The sequence below is a fragment of the Convolutriloba macropyga genome, chromosome 8 (assembly GCF_964194025.1).
Source record: "Convolutriloba macropyga chromosome 8, txConMacr16.3, whole genome shotgun sequence".
Taxonomy (NCBI): domain Eukaryota; kingdom Metazoa; phylum Xenacoelomorpha; order Acoela; family Convolutidae; genus Convolutriloba; species Convolutriloba macropyga.
The window spans coordinates 51,960,847-51,983,111 of record NC_134475.1 but is presented as its reverse complement, the minus strand read 5'-3'; the positions used below and the strand labels follow the sequence as shown (position 1 = coordinate 51,983,111).

The 22,265-nt window shown below is 35.8% G+C and overlaps 1 protein-coding gene across 1 annotated transcript in view; it reads left to right on the top strand.

Moving 5' to 3' along the window:
- Window positions 1–22,265, top strand: part of LOC142344819 (uncharacterized) — a 166,613-nt gene that overhangs the window by 50,935 nt on the left and 93,413 nt on the right. The window contains exons 6-7 of the mRNA XM_075396798.1: window positions 11,099–11,170; window positions 13,116–13,324. Of these exons, the coding sequence (XP_075252913.1) occupies window positions 11,099–11,170; window positions 13,116–13,324 (281 nt within the window). The remainder of the gene's footprint in view (window positions 1–11,098; window positions 11,171–13,115; window positions 13,325–22,265) is intronic.

Here is a 22,265-nt window from a genome sequence, read left to right as displayed (position 1 = left end):
CTCCGCATTACCTAGCCTTCTTGCTTCTGAGCTTTTCATATGAGACATTCAAAAAATACGAAGAATCATCCCGCAATTGATTGCATCTCGTGACGTAGTTCTTTTCTGTAGAGTTATGTACGTTTATAATGGGCAATGTATTCCGCTCAATTTCTACTTTCAAAGCGCTCTCATTTTTTACTATTTAATTTTATAATATACTCTCTTAAGCTCTAACAAATCTTACTAAACTAAACTTTCAGTGCGGATCACTGAAACTGTTGAAAGTTCAAAGAATCCTGGTGTGAATTGTTTGCGACGGGAAATATTGGCGTTTATTTAGAGCGGCCCTCTTATTCTCAACCGGTTTAAGCCCAGCTCTTTTTGACAATCCAAAGGTTTCTGAGATGTGTTCAGACGTTTTCCGACTTCATGTCAATGAAGTCATATTGGAGTGGCTATTTTAATCTCGCTGAAATAATAAAGGGATAGAAAAAGCGAGTTGTTTGTTGAAAAGACAGTGGCATGTTTGATGGGCTTCCTAATGAGGCGTAATAGATGCTTTTTAGTAAATTCAATTGATACCTAATTGTTCTTAATACATTTTCACATGGTGTCAAAGATTGTTATTGAGGCTTTGTAGTAATTAATAGCCACCGTCAGTCTCTCAACGGCCATTATTAAGTTGCTCTTTGTTTAAATTCTCTTGACCTTTTGAGCGCGTTTTTCGTTTTACATAAGTCACGATTTTGACGTTGGATTTCTGACTTACTTCACTCACTGTTTCAACTGAACGGATTTTAAGTTCTTTCATGCATTGAATTGCTCAATATAGTGAATACGGCCAAAGTCAAAGGAGCAAAATCAAGAGAGGGGTAAACCGAAAAAGCCCGGTCATTAAGTCATTGAGAATTAGGTTATCAAAGTTTATTAAAGTGTTTGCTGGCTGATATTGGTATTCAGCTTATTGGATTTCAGGTTAGATGCTGAATTATTTATAGTTTTAGAATCTAAATGAAACTGCACGCCAATTAAGAACAGTTTTGACAGTAAAAAAAAATAGGAAAAATTCAGTCGTTGTCTCGTCTTTTTTTTCAATAGCAGCCCTCAGCTTCTCAGCCGGCTATTGTAGTGCTCCTGTTTTTTACAGTTCAAAGAATTTTAATTGCATTGGTGTGCTATGTTTTTTTTTTTAAAGATGTGTTCACACTTTTTTCAAGGACTTTGATCTTTCAAAACAGGATAAAGAGGTAAAGCCCAGCGGTCATTAAGTTTCATTAGAGGCCCAAAGTGGGCTTTAGTAGTCCTTCAAATGCTTATAGTGGTGCAGCTACTGGGATGGCCTTAATTTAAGGTTAAAATGTTATTTTTGGGCTCAAAATGGTGCAATTTTTCATGCTTTTTGTGATTTTTTTTATTTTGATTGGTCTTAGGTTGAAGTTTTTAAAAGTTGATGAAGGTCTTTTACGAACCAAAATTGCTTGTTATGACATTTTTTCTGAGCTATATGTTTTGGTACTACTAACACAAACACGCAAAATGATAATAATGTTTGCAATTTCTTCAGGTTTTTTTTTACAAATTTTTGTCATTTTTTGAGTTTTACCCCTAGGTGTCAAGAAACCTCGCCTAGGGTTTGATAAAGGGTTTGATGATAGATTACTGCATAGTTTCTAGTGGAAATGGAATGGTTTTCATGTTTTTTCCATCATGAGTTTTGCGTTTTTTGACAAAACTTGCAATTTTTTTCATATTTTTTAATATTTATTGTCATTCAAGTTGCTTGAGTCCCAGGGGCCAAAAAACCTCATGAGGGGTTGGTTAATAAGTTATTGAAAAATTTTTAGTTGTCATGGAAAAGTTTTCAAGTTTTGAATATCACAAATATTTGCGATTTTCTTTCACAAAATTCGCATTTTCTTCAGGTTTTTGAAAATTTTCGTCATTTCAGTTTTTCGAGCTTCAGGGACCAGGCAATCTGCTTTGAGATTTGTTAATAGGGCACTGCATAGTTTCTAGTAACAATGGAATGGTTTTTAACATTGTAGTGTCTCGAATTTTAGCATTCTTTTGATAAAATCTCCATTTTTTTAAGGCTTCTAAAGTTTTTGTCAGTTTTTGATATTCGTCCATTCTCAGGTGCGAGAAAACATATTCCACGTTCTGATAAAAAGTTACTGCGTGGTTTTTGTTTTCAATAGATTTCTTTTCAACAAAGCGCTCTCATTTTTTAATATTTAATTTTATAATATTTTCTCAAGCTCGAACAATTCTTACTAAACTAAGCTTTCAGTGCGGATCACTGAAACTGTTGAGAGTGCAAAGATTCCTGGTGTGAATTGTTTGCGACGGGAAATTTTGGGGTTTATTTAGAGCAGCCCTCTTATTCTCAACCGGTTTAAGCCCAGCTCTTTTTGAGAATCCAAAGATTTCTGAGATGTGTTCAGACGTTTTCCGACTTCATGTCAATGAAGTCATATTGGAGTGGCGATTTTAATCACGCTGAAATAATAAAGGGATAGAAAAAGCGAGTTGTTTGTTGAAAAGACAGTGGCATGAAATCATTTCAAATTGCTTCTGAATTTGCAGTGAAAACTTGAAATTTTTCAAACAGCAGCTTGTTAAAGTTACGTGTGCAATTCGTATTTGAACAAAAGTTGAATTTTTTTAAAGCGCCGTTTTGCACGTGAGGCAATTGGACTTAATTTTTGCTGTTTTTCTCCTGTCTTTTAAATTCATTGTTTCAAAAGCTCATTGATGTGTTCTAAGAATGCTAAGTTGTGTTTTTTGAATTTATCAAACGGTGACTACTATTTTATTTTATGACCTAGACACTGATTCTTTTCAACAAGTATTGGATAGTTTTGTTTTTACTCGTCTTCGCAGTTGTTATTGTACTGTTTCTTAGTCTCGTTACTGAACTGTTTGATGGGCTTCCTAATGAGGCGTAATAGATGCTTTTTAGTAAATTCAATTGATACCTAATTGTTCTTAATACATTTTCACATGGTGTCAAAGATTGTTATTGAGGCTTTGTAGTAATTAATAGCCACCGTCAGTCTCTCAACGGCCATTATTAAGTTGCTCTTTGTTTAAATTCTCTTGACCTTTTGAGCGCGTTTTTCGTTTTACATAAGTCACGATTTTGACGTTGGATTACTGACTTACTTCACTCACTGTTTCAACTGAACGGATTTTAAGTTCTTTCATGCATTGAATTGCTCAATATAGTGAATACGGCCAAAGTCAAAGGAGCAAAATCAAGAGAGGGGTAAACCGAAAAAGCCCGGTCATTAAGTCATTGAGAATTAGGTTATCAAAGTTTATTAAAGTGTTTGCTGGCTGATATCGGTATTCAGCTTATTGAATTTCAGGTTAGATGCTGAATTATTTATAGTTTTAGAATCTAAATGAAACTGCACGCCAATTAAGAACAGTTTTGACAGTGAAAAAAATAGTAAAAATTCAGTCATTTTGTCTCGTCTTTTTTTCAATAGCAGCCCTCAGCTTCTCAGCCGGCTATTGTAGTGCTCCTGTTTTTTTACAATTCAAAGAACTTGAATTGCATTGGTGTGCTATGTTTTTTTTAAAGATGTGTTCACACTTTTTTCAAGGACTTTGATCTTTCAAAACAGGATAAAGAGGTAAAGCCCAGCGGTCATTAAGTTTCATTAGAGGCCCAAAGTGGGCTTTAGTAGTCCTTCAAGTGCTTATAGTGGTGCAGCTACTGGGATGGCCTTAAGGTTAAAATGTTATTTTTGGGCTCAAAATGGTGCAATTTTTCATGCTTTTTGTGATTTTTTATTTTGATTGGTCTTAGGTTGAAGTTTTTAAAAGTTGATGAAGGTCTTTTGCGAATCAAAATTGCTTGTTATGACCTTTTTTCTGAGCTATATGTTTTGGTACTACAAACACAAACACCCAAAATGATAATAATTTTAGCAATTTTTTCAGGTTTTTTTTTACAAATTTTTGTCATTTTTGAGTTTCGTACACCTAGGTGTCAAGAAACCTCCTCTATGGTGTGATAAAGGGTTTGATGATATATTGCTGCATAGTTTCAAGTGGAAATGGAATGGTTTTCATTTTTTTTCCATCATGAGTTTTGCGTTTTTTGATAAAACTTGCAATTTTTTTCATATTTTTTAATATTTAATGTCTTTATTCAAGTTTTTTGAGTCCCAGGTGCCAACAAACCTCATCAGGGGTTGGTTAGTAAGTTGCTGAAAAATTTAGTTGTCATGGAAAAGGTTTCAACTTTTGAATATCACAAATTTTTGCAATTTTCTTTCACAAAATTCGCATTTTCTTCAGGTCATTTTCGTCATTTTTTCAGTTTTTCCAGCTTCAGGGCCAGTAAATCTGCTTTGAGATTTGTTAATAGGGGACTGCATGGTTTCCAGTAACAATGGAATGGTTTTTAACATTTTAGTGTCTCGAATTTTAGCATTCTTTTGATAAAATCTCCATTTTTTTAAGGCTTCTAAAGTTTTTGTCAGTTTTTGGTATTCGTCAATTCTCAGGTGCGAGAAAACATATTCCACGTTCTGATGAAAAATTACTGCATGGTCTTTAGTTTCAATGGATTCCTTTTCAACAATTTAACCTTTCGACTTTCAGAAGTTTTTTGATAATTTGTAATTTTTTTCAAGTTTTCAAAACATTTACATTTTATTTATTTTTCTTGTCTCAGTAGCCAGGTAACCTCATCCATGGTTTGATCGTATGTTATTAAATAATTGCTAGGGGGCAATTGAATGGCTTTCAACATTTTAGTAGAACGAATTTCTAATTTTTGAAGTTTGAACTTTTTAAAAATTATTGCCCATCGATCTATGAGCCAGTGAGTTTTTTAAAGCTTGGAATTTGGCTACTGGATAGCCTCTAGAGACACAGAAATAATTCTGAAGACATTTTCATCACAATTTTCAGCAACATTTCCTTATAATTTGCTATTGTTTCTGTTTTTTCGAAATTTTATGTTCATTTTCGAGTTAACCGATCTTCAAGGGCCAATGAATATTTTTCAAGTCTTGCTAATATAAAACTGGACCAATTTCAAAAACAAAAATTGGGTTTGAGCATATTTTTGACATAGGTATTTTTTAAAAATTTGCCTTAGGCTTAAAAGCTTAAGAGTTTTAGCATTGAGTATTTTTTCGTTTGGTTTTGATTCTTTTAGTTTCTCAATTTTTCAATGATTTTGGTTGTGTTCTGGCTGGCATTGTTCAATTGATCTGCTGGTCAGGTAGAGTACGTCTGAGTTTTCCATTCAGTTCTTTGAATTGTATTTCAGGACTTGTCCTGCTATGTTTTTTTTACTTCGTCGAATTAAATTTTTTTCGCTTTTCCTTAGTTAACCGCTTGTTCAACATTTTGCGTGAAATCTTTTTGACTTCTGTAGGCTAGTTTCGGTTTTCTCTCATTCTGCTAAGTGTTTTAGACAGCAGTTGCTCAGCAAAGCAATTCAAAATGAACAAAGTCAATGTCAAAAAACGAAATCAGAAATAGAAACGGGATGAACCCATGAAGCCAAATTTTAGATACCCGTTACTTGAACTCTGGTCTCATTTACCATCCCTAATGCTAATTGGTATTGATACTAGTCCATGTGTTGTCTCAGTACGAAAAAGGAGTATGTTCAGCTACAAAATGGCATCAAAATAGCTAGCACATTTTTCGTGTACAAAAATCATTTTTTTTTTTTCATTAGTTTTTTTCTCAATCCCAATCTTGGTTTGGGGAATCAACGGCGGCTATTTTCCGGCAATTTGCCGTTTATGTTTTTCGTATTTTCGTATTCAAGATTTTTCTTATGATTATTTGATATCACACTTTTTTCAAATCAGCTTTTGTTCATTAGATTGTTCTCAAACGAAGTTTGTAGCAGATGTAGTCATAATGGTTTTTTTTCGCTTGTTTGTTTTTCAGGAACTTTTCGTCTGATATTTTTTGACTGTCATCACAATTGACTTCTCGATATTTGTGTAATCTAAAGTGTTCTCGTTCTGAATTTAAAGTGCGAGCAGAACTTAATTTGTGGCAGATTGCTAAAGGTTTCATTTTTAGTCATGTTAGTAGTCTATAAAAAAAAGTTCCAATGCCTTCACTCTAAGTGCCTTAGTGAAATGATACATACCGCCTTCCGTCTAATATAGGTTACAATTGACCGTGCCAGTCGTTTGAGTAATTCGACCAAATGTATTCAGTTTTTAATCCCTACCTTGCTAGTCATGAATGTTTCATTTTATCAATCGAGCAAAAAGTATTTGCATGTAGGTGTAGGTGTAATAATTTTGCGGTCAGAATTTTGCGATCAGCGAAACAGATTTCAAGTAGCAACTGTGTGTGTGTGTCCTTAATATTGTGGTTTAAAATATTTGGGAAGTTTACTAGGTAGATCAGAATTAAGATGATCTTTTACTCCAGCAAGTGTCTCAGTTCTTTGGCTTTGCCTCTATTTAACACACCCTCATTTTAATGCAAAACTTTCCCATGGTTTTTTCTTTCTAGATTGGCTTTGGCAGCTTGAACGGCATGACTTAACAAGTGACTTTTTCACTCTTAACTTATTCTGTTTTGTTTGTATACGCTTGACATCAAAATTATGTTAGCATCGTATCATTTTATAAAGAAATATTCATTTTCGATTTGAAATTGGAACAACTGGTTAGAACTTTGAGCATTTTTGTTTTGCACCAGTGTTCTGCTACTCTTATACTCGGACCGAAATCTAAAATAGAGATATTGCAACGTTGTTATAACTGGATGTGAAAATATCCCTAATTAAGATGTGTTCCATGTTTGTTCAATTTTGACTGATTTTGCATTTGCCTTAGGCATTGGAAAGAGAAATAACGTGAATTAGTTGCGAAATTGTTATAACTTCCTACTGTGAAGATTTGGTGACGTAGGCAAATTTAGGTTGATCCTCCCTCTGTCCATAGAGAGCAGTGCATCCAATGGTAGTTGGATGTCTTTAATTTTGATTGAAAATGAAACTTTATTCTTTTTTGTGGCAAATGTTTTTTGAGTGAATCAAAACCAATAAACTGCGCTAACCAGAGATTGACTGTTGGATAGGTATTGATCTGTTGTTCAATACGTTGGCAGTTAAGTGCCCTCACACGAAGTAGTCCTGTGGTCTTTTTATGCAATTTTTTGGCCTGATCGATTTTGTGTCTGACCCTTTTGAGTTTTCGTCCTCAAAAACGAAATAAACAGGCAACGCATTGAGGGCATTAAGTCCTATTAGAGTCTCTCAGCTCAATATCCTATGTGCGATTCACTGAGTTGATTTTGGAGACATAAATTTATGGTGTGAAGGGCGGTTAGAGTTTTCTGGAAAGAGTAGTTTAATAAATCTCATCCATTGTTGTCAGCTTTCCGGTAGTTTTGTATAGGAGTTCTTGAAACTTTGTACCTTTTGGAACTCGAAGATTTACTTTTATATATAGTATTATGTATAGTAATTACGAACTGATGGCTCTGCTTATTTAGCGCACCCTCATTTTAATGCAAAACTTTTGCATGGTTTTTCTGTTCTAGATTGGCTCCGGAGCTTGAACGATATGACTTTACTAGTGACTTTTTCACTCTTAACTTATTGTGTTTTGCTTGTATACGCTTAACATCAAAATTATGTTAGCATCGTATCATTTTATAAAGAACTATTCATTTTCGATTTGAAATCGGAACAACTGGTTAGAACTTTGAGCATTGTTGTTTTGCACCAGTGTTCCGCTACTCTTATACTCGGACCGAAATCTAAAATAGAGATATTGCAACGTTGTTATAACTGGATGTGAAAATATCCCTAATTAAGATGTGTTCCATGTTTGTTCAATTTTGACTGATTTTGCATTTGCCTTAGGCATTGGAAAGAGAAATAACGTGAATTAGTTGTGAAATTGTTATAACTTCCTACTGTGAACATTTGGTGACGTAGGCAAATTTAGGTTGATCCTCCCTCTGTCCATAGAGAGCAGTTCATCCAACGGTTATTGGATGTCTTTAATTTTGATTGAAAATAAAACTTTATTCTACTTTGTGGCAAATGTTTATTGAGTGAATCAAAACCAATAAACTGCGCTAACCAGAGATTGACTGTTGGATAGGTATTGATCTGTTGTTCAATACGTTGGCAGTTAAGTGCCCTCACACGAAGTAGTCCTGTGGTCTTTTTATGCAATTTTTTGGCGTGATCGATTTTGCGTCTGACCCTTTTGAGTTTTCGTCCTCAAAAACGGGATAAACAGGTAGCGCACTGAGGGCATTAAGTTCTGTTGGAGCCTCTCAGCTCAGTAGACTAAGTATGAGATCGATTCACTGAGTCGGTTTTGGAGACATAAATTTATGGTTTGAAGGGCGGTTAGAGTTTGCTGGAAAGAGTAGTTTAATAGATCTCATCCATTGTTTTCAGCTTTCTGGTAGTTTTGTATAGGAGTACTTGAAACTCTTCACCTTTTGAAGCTCGAACATTCATATATATATATATATATATAATATAGTATATATACCATTATGTATAGTAATTAAGCACTGATGGCGCTCTGCCTCTTTAAACGCACCCTCATTTTAATGCAAAACTTTCTCATGGTTCTTTCTGTTCTAGATTGGCGTCGGCAGCTTGAACAATATGACTTTACTTGTGACTTCTTCACTCTTAGCTTTTTGTGTTTTGCTTGTATATGCTTAACATGAAAATTATGTTAGCATCGTATCATTTTATAAAGAAATATTCATTGTCGATTTGAAATTGGAACAACTGTTTAGAACTTTGTGCATTGTTGTTTTGGACCAGTGTTGCGCTACTCTTATACTCGGACCGAAATCTAAAATAGAGAAAATGCAACGTTGTCATACCTGGATATTAAAATGTCCCTAATTAAGATGTGTTCCGTGTTTAATCAATTTTGACTGATTTTGCATTTGCCTTTGGCATTGGAAAGAGAAATAACGTGTATTAGTTGTTAAATTGTGATATTTTTCTTCTACTGTGAAGATTTGATGACGTAGGCAACAATTAGGTTGATCCCCTTCTATCAATAGAGAGCTTTTCATCCAATGGTAGTTGGTTTGTCTTTAGTTTTGGTTTAAAATCAAATTTTATTCTACTTTGTGGCTAACGTTTTATGAGTGATTGAAACCAATAAACGGCGTTGTCAAGAGATGGACTGTTGGATAGGTATTGATCTTTTGTTCAGTACGTTGGCAGTTAAGTGCCCTCAATCGAAGTAGTCCTATGGTCTTTTTATGCAATTTTTGCCTGATCGATTTTGCGTCTGACCCTTTTGAGTTTTCGTCCTCAAAAACGGGATAAACAGGTAGCGCACTGAGAGCATTAAGTTCTACTAGAGCCTCTCAGCTCAATAGTCTAATTAAGCGATTCGCTGCGTCTGTTTTGGAGACATAAATTTATGTTGTGAAGGGCGGTTCGAGTTTGCTGGAAAGACTACTTTAATAGATCTCATCCATTGTTGTCAGCTTTCCGGTAGTTTAGTATAGGAGTTCTTGAAACTGTGTAGATTTTGAACATCGAACATTTACTTTTATTTACAGTATATATATAGTATTACGAACTGATCGCTCTGCTTATTTAGCGCACCCTCATTTTAATGCAAAACTTTTGCATGGTTTTTTCTGTTCTAGATTGGCTTCGGCCACTTGAACGATATGACTCTACTAGAGACTTTTCACTCTTAACTTATTGTGTTTTGCTTGTATACGCTTAACATCAAAATTATGTTAGCATCGTATCATTTTATAAAGAAATATTTATTTTTGATATGAAATTGGAACAACTGTTTAGAACTTTGTGCATTGTTGTTTTGGACCAGTGTTGCGCTACTCTTATACTCGGACCGAAATCTAAAATAGAGAAAATGCAACCTTGTCATACCTGGATATTAAAATGTCCCTAATTAAGATGTGTTCCATGTTTAATCAATTTTGACTGATTTTGCATTTGCCTTAGGCATTGGAAAGAGAAATAACGTGAATTAGTTGTGAAATTGTTATAACTTCCTTCTACTGTGAAGATTTGATGACTTAGGCAAAATTAGGTTGATCCTCCCTCTGTCCATAGAGAGCAGTTTGTCCAATGTTAGTTGGTTTGTCTTTACTTTTGGTTTAAAATCAAACTTTATTCTACTTTGTGGCTAACGTTTTTTGAGTGAATGAAACCAATAAACCGCGTTAACAAGAGATGGACTGTTCTGTAGGTATAGATCTTTTGTTCAATACGTTGGCAGTTAAGTGCCCTCAAATGAAGTAGTACTTTGCTCTTTTTATGCAAGTTTTGCCTGACTGATTTTGCGTCTGACCCTTTTGAGTTTCCTCCTCAAAAACGGGATAAACAGGTAACGCATTGAGGGCATTAAGTCCTATTAGAGCCTCTCAGCTCAATAGTCTAAGTATGCGATTCACTGAGTCGGTTTTGGAGACATAAATTTATGGTGTGAATGGCGGTTAGAGTTTGCTGGAAAGAGTATTTTAATAGATCTCATCCATTGTTAGTTTTCTGGTAGTTTAGTATAGGTGTTTTTTAAACTCTGTACCTTTTTGAAACTGGAACTTTGACTTTTATATATAGTATATATATTATTATATTTGGTAATTAAGAACTGATGGTCAAACTCAATGTCAAACCTACCCCCACACCTTTACATCTAAAGTTCTCTCTCATTCACAATTTCAAGCAGCTGAACTCAGTTGATGGCAATTTAATACTAAAAGTCAAATGATAAGTGTGTCGAAACTGGTGCCATTTCACTTAAAATCTTAGTGTGGTAAACATTGACCTCTATTGAGGTTATTTAAAACCCCCTAGTCAGTTTCTTAGTCCCATTCAGGCTCACCCCCCCCCCCCCCCACCCCGACTGAAGCAGGTTGCAATTGATTAGAGCTCCCACTAATCGTTCGAGAGCAATTCTTCCGACGATAGTCGGTTATGTTCAGAATTTGAAAGTGTGCTTTGCGCTCAAATTACAGAATACGGTTTGATCCCGAATCAAACTAAACATTAAAACTTTGATATGTACGTCGTTAATGCATGTCACACGCGTAGAAATAGGTTAAGTTTGGGAGACATTTTTTCTCAGTATATTAATTGTTTTAGTCGGAGTTACAGAAGTTCGAAACGAGTTCCATTAAGAGAGCCTTGAGAAGGAGATACGCTCTGCAAAGCACGGTTAGTTATCACGTGGTGTTTACAACTGCACGTGCAGGCAACTGCTTCTGCCTGAAATTATTTTATTGCCTTTTGATTTGGTATTTTGAACGGAGTTTAAATAGCTCTCATAGCGATTACTTCATACTCGCATTTATTTCAACTGAAATTCCAGCGTTACTTTTGTCGCGTCAGTGCAGTCATTACCAAGACAATCTCATTTTGTCAATTTTGAAACCAGTTCTCACGGCTAACTAGATTTTCATAAGAAGTCGAAGCGCAACACAGAACTAAATTATGAACGCTCTGCTTTGTACAAGACCCTATTATTTAGTCGTATTAATGAATTAAAGTTAGCAAACTATTAGTTCTGTGGCTGAACTTTAGGTAAGACCTTGTTAAAGGTTGCAAAACGATGTAGAGCGAAGACCTTATTGACGACATGTTCACGTTTTAAGATTTCTCATTTTTTCTCGAAGTTAGAAGGATATTTTGTCACCTCATTGGGTGGTAAAAGAAACACAAAATATGACCTGTTAAAGCCCACCCACCACCGCCTTTTTTGCAAGTTTGGTCCCCAATCACTTTTTAATGAAACCAGATGAGCAACTAATTTGAATTAACCTGCATCCCAAAAAATTCAAATTCTTAACCTGTTTTTTTGGTAAGAACATTAAAAATTGCATTATTATTTGAGCCATAAAATTAAAAAATAATAAAAGCTCAGGTGAAAAATTGTGTTCGATCGAGCTTAGACTAGTGAAATAGCAGCAAATTAACAGTAGTAAAATTCTAACTTTTCCTGCATTTTAACTATTCCGAGTCAAACCGTTTACTGGCCTTTTTCTCAAAAATATCACAAAATCTGGGGGTCATTTATAATCAAAAATCGTGTTTCAAAAATACTCTTTTAGAGAAAACATGGGGTCAGTTTATTGGTATAGGAGATATAAGAAAAACCCTGAAAAATTTGGAAATTCGTTCGAGAGCAGTTTTTTTTTATGTTTTTTGATGTTTTTTTTTATTTTTCGAATCCAATCGTATAATGAAGTTGGTAGTTTTATCAGTTAGTTGGGTAGGGTGTAAGCTAATTCTTACTGGGAGTCAATTCCGGAGTCTTTGGTTCTTTTTTCATTTCGACAACACACTTCAAATCTGTTTTTTGTTCATTCATTTTGCAATTTTGACAACTGCTTGTGTCGTGTTTAATGTCAGTATTAATTAATAGATAATGCTGGTTCCTGAAGTGAAAGTTCAATAAAGTTTGCAAAAATTGTTAACCCATCCCTCCAATGGGTGGCAGAGATGCTGTTTGATTGGGTTTATCAAAATATTTAGTATCCAATTTGTCTTTCGGGATGAAATGTTTCAGTACGAAAAGTTTTCGCAGACAAACATCTTCGCGGTTACTATGGTGCGTCGACTTAATAGTGATCAGACCTAAAACAAGCCCTTATCGTTGCGAAAATATTACTTTTTCTGTGACAGGCTGTGTCTTGATATGAGGTAGACGTATTAATTAATCAAAGTTTCAATTGGCGGCACGATTTGTTACAAATCAGGCGGTTATATAGCATTATGTTCCCGTAGTCATAGCTGAAAGGTTGTGACATCAAACTCGAACTTTCTCAAATCAAAAATCGGAACTTCCGTTCTGGACTTCCCTCATTCTGTATCAGAGATACAGTCCAATTGTTTCCGATAATCATATAGCAGACAATCTTTGAAATTCAAAAAGATAGGGAATCAGTAGTCAATGCATTTTGCATGTTTTTTCTGTTTCAAAATTTTTCGTCATTTTTCGGTGAGGCCGTGAACAAAGTGTAAGGGTTTCTTAGCGTATATGAGAGTTTACTAAGTTTTGCATGATTTTTTTTTCATTTTTCTAAATCAAACAGAGGTCCCTTACGTATATGAAGAAACTTTGAAAACCTATCCGAGGCCCATTGAATTTTCTTGTTTTTAGGGTGTTGAGATCTACTGTCAGGAGCGCAGTCTAGTAAGTGATCTCTACTTGGCCTTTGCCACTTATGATTCAAGAGAGCTCTTCATCAACAAACTGGCCAGCAACAACAAGTCCATCTGTGACAAAAATTTGGGAGAATTGTCTGCTGTTACTCAGAAGTGGAGACGACGGGAGATCTCCAATTTTGACTACTTGTTCTACCTCAACTTGTGAGTTAAGCTTAGCAACCTTGACTATCTGTCCGTTCTTGGTGTTTACAATTGCAGTTATGAGATATACGCTTCAAAAACCGACACCTAATTGCCCGGACTGTTTTTATGAAATGTTTGTTAACCCCTAAATGTGTAAATTAACATTGAAATATTGCCTCGATAGTCGCGGACAAGGCTCTTTGTGGGCTTGTTTTTGAATTGCTATCCAACGAAGTTTGAAGCAATAATTGTAAACGTGTTGATCTTTTATGCAAAATTTTTGCTGGACCATTTTGTCTAATCAAGTGACTTTTGCGCCCTTGACTTTTTCGTTTTGCGTAATCTGAATCTCTCTCATTCACAAGTGTCATTTTAACTTTGATTTTTGTTTTTTTTAATAGCCGCACAGCGATAGCTGAGGCTATTATTGGCCTTCTCTTGGTTTTTTACAATTCAAAGAATTTGAATTGTATTGGGGCGCTGTCTTTTTTCTTTTTTAAGATCTGTTCACACATTTTCATGATTTTTGAAGTCAAATTGGAGTGGTGATTTTGGTCACGCCGAAACAGGAAATGGAGCGAAAAAGCGAGTGGTTTTGCGGCGTGAATTTTTTCGCTCTAATTTTAAAGTAGAGTGAGAAAACGGTGTTTGAACAAAAATTCGCTTTTTCTCTGGTGGTTTTTTGTTCACATACGGCAATTTCACTCTGATTTTTACTGTTTTTTCGATTTTTTGGATCGGATTTTTTTCTAAATAGTTTTCCCAATCCATTCACAGCTCATTCTGGACCTAGATTTTTGTTAGAATCAAAATTACATATCTCACTAGTGGTTTTTTGTTCTCCCTAGCAGCATTTTGACATTGATTTTCTGTTTTTTTGTTTTTTTCATCTGATTTTTTTTATAGAAGTGGTTTTCCCAATTCACCCATTGTCCGTTCTAGGTCTAGTTGTTTGTTGAGTCAATGAAAATTCTTTGAATTGTACGTCAGGACTTGTCCTGCTATGTTTTTTTATTTCGTCATGATTTTGTTACGACCATATGACGTCACAGCCATTTTTTGTTCATTCGTTCATGCAATTTCAACTGAATTGCATGTGTGACGTCATTTTTCGCTCTTATTGGAGCGAGTTTTTTTGTTCATGTGCGTGATTAAATTTTTGGTCACACTTGACTTACCTCACTCTCAAAAATGACTTCCTCACTTTGAAATTGACTTTTATTTACTTTAATTCAAAGAGATAAGGTCAAATGGGTGCGTATCACTCTAAATGAAGGTTATTTGAGATCAGCTAATAGAGGCAGCAATAACTTGTACAGATTTTTAATCAAAATATAACAGATCAGCCTTCAATGAAAAGACGAATTTCTGTCTTTTTTACTGTTTTTCAGACTGCCGATCTACGAATCTATTGCGGCTATTTTCTGGCAATCTGCCAGCTATGTTTTAATTTTGGCGTCAAGATACGGCCATATGCTGATCCATAGCTGTTTTATTCTTTGCTGATCTATGCTGTCTGAACTGTTTTTTCCGCTCTAATTTTAAAGTAGAGTGAGAAAACGGTGTTTGAACAAAAATTCGCTTTTTCTCTGGTGGTTTTTTGTTCACATACGGCAATTTCACTCTGATTTTTACTGGTTTTTCGATTTTTTGGATCGGATTTTTTTCTAAATAGTTTTCCCAATCCATTCACAGCTCATTCTGGACCTAGATTTTTGTTAGAATCAAAATTACATATCTCACTAGTGGTTTTTTGTTCTCCCTAGCAGCATTTTGACATTGATTTTCTGTTTTTTTGTTTTTTTCATCTGATTTTTTTTATAGAAGTGGTTTTCCCAATTCACCCATTGTCCGTTCTAGGTCTAGTTGTTTGTTGAGTCAATGAAAATTCTTTGAATTGTACGTCAGGACTTGTCCTGCTATGTTTTTTTATTTCGTCATGATTTTGTTACGACCATATGACGTCACAGCCATTTTTTGTTCATTCGTTCATGCAATTTCAACTGAATTGCATGTGTGACGTCATTTTTCGCTCTTATTGGAGCGAGTTTTTTTGTTCATGTGCGTGATTAAATTTTTGGTCACACTTGACTTACCTCACTCTCAAAAATGACTTCCTCACTTTGAAATTGACTTTTATTTACTTTAATTCAAAGAGATAAGGTCAAATGGGTGCGTATCACTCTAAATGAAGGTTATTTGAGATCAGCTAATAGAGGCAGCAATAACTTGTACAGATTTTTAATCAAAATATAACAGATCTGCCTTCAATGAAAAGACGAATTTCTGTCTTTTTTACTGTTTTTCAGACTGCCGATCTACGAATCTATTGCGGCTATTTTCTGGCAATCTGCCAGCTATGTTTTAATTTTGGCGTCAAGATACGGCCATATGCTGATCCATAGCTGTTTTATTCTTTGCTGATCTATGCTGTGTGAACTGTTTTTTCCTATGGAGACAGCAATAAAGAAGATCATGTCTACTGCCTTGCAATCAACTCATACTTTTGAGTTCTTCTCTAGCCAATAAGCACCGTAACATAGTTCGGTGTTCGGCGAATGGTGGTAGACATTTGGTGAAGTTTCCAATGTCGTGTTACGGCGCTGGGAAAGAACTTGAACTTTCACTTAGGCGACCAAGCAACTAAGGGTGTACGGTGTCTTGCTACACATGTTTGGTTGTGTTTTAACTCAACAAAGGTGGTGAGCTGAAGCATTGCTTTGCGTACTGAAATTTTCGCCTCGTCATCTAATCAAACTTAAATGGCTGCCAATTAGAGTGCGAGAAAGCCGCTCCCAAATAGCCTAACAGTGTCAGCAGCTGAAATGGCGGCAGTTCACTACTAAAGGTCGCATGCGTGCACCAAAATTAATAGCCGCCGTCAGCCTCTCAACGGCTTTTATTTAGGTGCTCTCCTTTTAATAGACGCGAAGCGATAGTTGAGGCTATTATCGGCCTTCTCTTGTTTTTAATAGCCGCACAGCGATAGCTGGGGCTATTATTGGCCTTCTCATGGTTTTTTACAATTCAAAACCCTCCAATCTAGGGTTAGTTTTTTTGTTTGAACCAATTTTTTTTTCGTTAGCGGCTTTTTGTTCACATGCGGCATTTTGTTTTCTGTTTGATTTTCTGTTTTTGTTTTTTGATTTGATTTTTTTGGAATTGGTTTTCCCAATTCACTCATAGTCCGGTCTAGGTCGAGTCGTTTGTTTAGCCAATGAAAATTCTTTGACTTGTACGTCAGGTCTGTCCTGCTATGTTTTAATTCGCTTTACATTTTGATCTTGTTTTTCGTTTTCCTTTATTCACGATTTTCGCGCTCGACTTCGGACTTACTTGCAAGCGGCTAAGGGGGTGCAGTGTCTTGCTACACATGTTTGGTTGTGTTTTCACTTAACAGAAGTGAGCTGAAGCATTGCTTTGCTAACTCAAATTTTCGCCTCGTCATGTGACCAAAATTATTAAATGTCTGGCTCTCAGAATGTGAGAAAACCGCTTCCAAAAATAGCCTAACTTTTGCAGTCATTCAGAGTGCGAGAAAAGTGCTCCCAATTAGCCTCAGCCAATCAAAGTGCGAGAAAAGTGCTCCCAAATAGCCTTACAGTGGAAGACAATCAGAGTGCGAGAAAAGCGTTCGAAAATATCCTAACAGTGACAGCCAAGCAGAGCGAGCAAAGCGCTCCCAAATAGCCTTACAGTGGAAGACAATCAGTGTGCAAGAAAAGCGCTCACAAATAGACTAAAAGTGGCAGCCAATCAGAGCGCAAAAAGGATCTCAAATAGCTTAACAGTGGCAGCCAATCAGAGTGCGAGAAAAGCGCTCCAAATATCCTAACAGTGACAGCCAGTCAGTGCTAGAAAAATGCTCCCAAATAGCCTTAGTGGAAGCCAATCAGAGTGCGAGAAAAGCGCTCCCAAATATCTTAACAGTAGCAGCTAAGTAGAGCGAGCAAAGTGCTCCCAAATAGCGTAACAGTGGCAGCCAATCAGTGTGCAAGAAAAGCGCTCACAAATAGACTAAAAGTGGCAGCCAATCAGAGCGCAAAAAGGATCTCAAATAGCTTAACAGTGGCAGCCAATCAGAGTGCGAGAAAAGCGCTCCAAATATCCTAACAGTGACAGCCAGTCAGTGCTAGAAAAATGCTCCCAAATAGCCTTAGTGGAAGCCAATCAGAGTGCGAGAAAAGCGCTCCCAAATATCCTAACAGTAGCAGCTAAGTAGAGCGAGCAAAGTGCTCCCAAATAGCGTAACAGTGGCAGCCAATCAGTTTGCAAGAAAAGCGCTCACAAATAGCCTAAAAGTGGCAGCCAATCAGAGTGCAAGAATTGTGTGTGAGCTTGAGTTTGTTCATAATTTAGTTTGGTCTTGAGCTTTACCTTTACTTGGCTTGGTGAGCTTGAGCTTGACGACGAAATTTGACTGTATGACAATAGATTACGACCATATGACGTCACGGTCACTGCAAATCTGCTTTTTGTTCATTCTTTCATGAAATTTCAACTGAATTGCCTGCGCGACGTCATTTTTCAATTTTATCGGAGCGAATTTTTTTATTCATTCGCGTGATAAGTTTTTGGTCACACGTGAACTTCTTCGCTCTCAAAAATGACTTTCTCACTCCGAATTTCACTTTTCATTTTAATTCAAAGGTCAAGTGAATGTTTGTCACTCTAATTGAAGGGTTTTTGGGGGGCAGCTAATAGAAACAGGAATAAGTTATACAGATTCTTAATCATAATATAACATCTCAATGTTTATTAAAAAGAACTATAATTATTGCTCTGCTTTTTTTTCTTTTTGAGAATGTAGATCTTCAAAGCTATTGGCATTATTTTCTGGCAATCTGTCAGCTGTTTTTGAACTTGCCTGTATATGTTGTTCATTTCATGCATAATGGGTTAGTCTCATTAAGGGCGGTTCTAATCCGTTGCTAATTTTTTAGTAGTTCATAAATGCCCTCATCTCAGCTGGCTATTATCGCGGTTTTTGTTCTCTACGAATCAAAATTGTTTGGCTGTACCTCATTTTGAAGCCTTGTCAACGTTTTGCGTGAAATATTTGACTGCTCTATGCTAGTTTCACTCTTCTCTCATTCTGCTCAAAGTGCTTTTAAACAGTAGTTGCTCAGCTCGAAGCACGAAATCAGAAATTGAAAAGGGATATACCATCAAAGCCCAATGTTACGAGTCTGAGTACGAATCTAATGCTTTGATACTAGCCACTATATCTCTCATGAAACAGGAGTATGTCTAACCACGAAATAGAATTGTTTGGCACTTTAAAAATGTTTTGTGTGTGTGTGTGTACAACAATCAAGTTTTTAGTAGCCGCCGTCAGCGTCTCAACGGCTATTATTTAGTCGCTCTCCTTTTTTACAATTCAAAGAATTTAAATTGTATTGGGGCGGTCTTTTTAATAAGATGTGTTCACACATTTTCATGATTTTTGAAGTCAAATTGGAGTAGTGATTTCGGTCACGACGAAACAGGAAGTGGAGCGAAAAAGCGAGTGGCTTTGCGGCGTGAAATTTTTTGACACTAATTTTAGTGTAAGAAATCGGTGTTTGAACAAAAATTCGCTTTCTGGTTGGTGGTTTTTTGTTGACGTGCGGCAATTTCACTTTGATTTTTACTGTTTTCTCGATTTTGTGAATCGGTTCTTTTAAAATGGTTTTCCCAATCCATTCTTAGTTCATTCCAGGCCTGGTTTCTTGCTAGAACCAAATTTCTTTTTCTCGCTGGTGGTTATTTTGTTCACATGTGGCGTTTTGATTTTCTGTTTCATTTTTATCTCATTTTTTGTTATTGGTTTTCCCATTTCACAGTCCGTTTTAAGTCTGGTCTTTTGTTTAGTCAATGAAAGTTTTGACTTGTACGTCAGGTCTGTCCTGCTGTGTTTTAATTTGCTTTACCTTTTGATCACGTTTTTCGTTTTACATAAGTCACGATTTTCACGTTTGACTTCTGACTGACCTCACTCACTGTTTCAATTTAATGGATTCTATATTTTTCACACATTAAATTACGCAATGTAGTGAATACTGTCAAAGTCAAAAGATCAAAATCAAAAAAGACGGGATGAACCGATGAAGCTTGGTCATTAAGTCATTGAGTATTAGGTTATCAAAGTTCATAAAAGTGTTTGCTGGCGGACATTGGTATTAAGCTTATCAGTTTTCAGTTTAGAAGCTGAATTGAGTGGTTTTAGAAACTAAATAACTCTGCACTCCAAATTAGAACACTTTTTGACAGTGAAAAAAAAGAAACAGAAAAAAATTCGGTCAATATATCTCTTCTTTTTCAATCCCGATGTGTATCAAGCGTGTCAACGTTGGCTTTCTTCCGGCAATCTGCCGGCTATGTTTAAAAGTTTTTCCGTTCCCTCAATCCGATTTGGGGTTATGGGAATTATTATCGGCTATTTTCCGACAATCTGCAGGGTGTGCTCAAAATGCATTTAATCAGCAGTTGCTCATCAAAATAATCTATAGCCTCTATATCGAAAAATAAGTAAATAATAGAAACGAGAAAAACCCATGAAGCCCAATTTTAGTTGCCCTCTACTTCAAATTTGTTATTTTAGGTCCTGGTTATCATGTTCATTGTTATTGTCACTAGCCCCTTAATCATATCATTATGAAACAGGAGTTTGTCCAACTATGAGATCAGATCAAAAATGCTTTTGTAGAAGAACTTAATTCAATGGAATTTTGTTTAATAAAAGATTCGTTGATAATTTGGCAATTTTTCAATTTAGTTCTTATAATATTCTTTCAAAAATATGTTTACAAAGTTGTTAGGTAAACATACTGAAACCTTAATGCCTTATGATGATTTATACTTGTTTTCTATTTCATCTTATTAATTCAATTTTAGTTTTAAAGATGCATTTTTTCTCAGTATGTTTGCACCCTCTACATTGTAGTATTCGGAACCTTGCTAAATTATTGCCGATGAATTGTTGCCAAAATCCTAAATTTTATTTGCTCTGCCTTTATGCTCTGCCTGTTTGTGTACCTAAATTTCATTTGCTCTGCCTTCATTTGCGCTCCTTCATTATAGCGATTGTTAGCGGACATTTGTTTTGAGAGTAATAGCTTTCAGTATAGAAGATGAATTATGTATAGTTTTAGAATCTAACTGCAACTGCACAACGAATTAGAACACTTACTGAAACTTTGGAAAAAAATTCTTTTTTTTTCTATCTTCGCGTCAATGTTGGCTTTTTCGTCAATCTGCCGCCTATGTTTCTTATTACACTGGATATAATTTTCCTGAATCCGCTTAGAAGTTATTGAAGGGAAACCTCAATTTTTTATACATTACAATTTAAAGAGGGTTGCTAAGCCATTTTTATTTCAAAATTACCTAAGGAATGTCAGTAATTGTTTTGAGAAAAAACGGTTGCCGAAACTTCACGTAAATAGTCAGTCAGTATAACTAGAAAAAAGGACTTTCGATCGAAGCAATAAGTATTCATTTTTGATTTCGGATACATTGTTAACATTTTTAATTGCTCTCAAGCGAAGTTTTGCAATTATATTAGTCCTATCGGTCCTTTTTATGGGATTTTTCTCTTGACCGATTTCTCGTCTGACCCATTTGACTTTTCGTTCTCAAAAAAGGGGTAAAGAAGCAGCGCCCAAGAGGCGTCAAGTGGTCTTGGCGCCTTTCAGCTCACTAGTCTCCAAGTGTAAGATTCACAGAAACTGTTTTGGAGACTTATACTTACGGTGTGAAGGGCGGTGGTTTTAAGACCCCCCACGTCAACCCCCTCACTTCAGCACCCCCAGATCCCCACACCTGCACATTTTTTAGGCCATAAGGGCCCCGTGCGGCCAAAGGCCCCCTCGCACCGTTGCCCCCCCCCCCCCCGGTACATCCCCCGCTGCGCTCACCTCACGCCCCTTCAATTGAGCTAAAGCTGGCCTCACTAAACGTGGCTAACTACTGACAAAGCGAACCGATCGCTGGTCATTTTAGAGCAATTCGCCCGACGTTAGTTGGTTATGTTTATTAATAGCCGCCCTCATCTTCTCAGCCGGCTATTATAGCGCTCCTATTTTTTTACAATTCAAAGAATTTGAATTGTATTGGGGCGCTGTGTTTTTTTTTAAGATGTGTTCACACATTTTTCAATGACTTTGATCTTTCAAAACGGGATAAACAGGTAAAGCCCAGCGGGCATTAAGTTTCATTAGAGGCCCAAAGCGGGCTTTAGTACTCCTTCAAGTGCTTATAGTGGTGCAGCTGCTGGGATGGCCTTAATTTAAGGTTAAATGGTCATTTTTAGGAGTTTTTGGGCTCAAAATGGTGCAATTTTTCATGTTTTTTGTGATTTTTTGTTTTGATTAGTCTTAGGTTGAAGTTTTTAAAAGTTGTTGAAGGCCTTTTGCAAGACAAAATTGCTTGTTATGACCATTTTATGAGCTATATGTTTTGGTACTACAAACACAAACACGCAAAATGATACTAATTTTTTGCAATTTTCTTCAGGTTTTTTTGAAAATTTTTGTCATTTTTTGAGTTTTTTAGCCCTAGGTGTCAGGAAACCTCCTCAAGGGTTTGATAAAATGTTAGATGATAGGTTACTGCATATTTTCTTGTGTTAATAGAATGGTTTTCATTTTTATGCTATCATGAATTTTAGCATTTTTTGACAAAATTTGCAATTTTTTTCATACTTTTTGAAATTTATTGCCATTATTCAAGTTGTTTGAGTTCCAGGGACTAGAAAACCTCTTCAGGGGTTGGATAATTAGTTACTGAAAAATGTTTAGTTGCCATGGAATAGGTTTCAACTTTTGAATATCATAATTTTTAGCATTTTTTTTTTGACAAAATTCGCAATTTTTTCAGGTTTTGAAAATGTTCGTCATTTTTTCAGTTTTTCCAGCTTCAGAGACCAGGAATTTCAAAGCAATCTCCTTTGAGGTTTGTTAAAAGGCACTGCATAGTT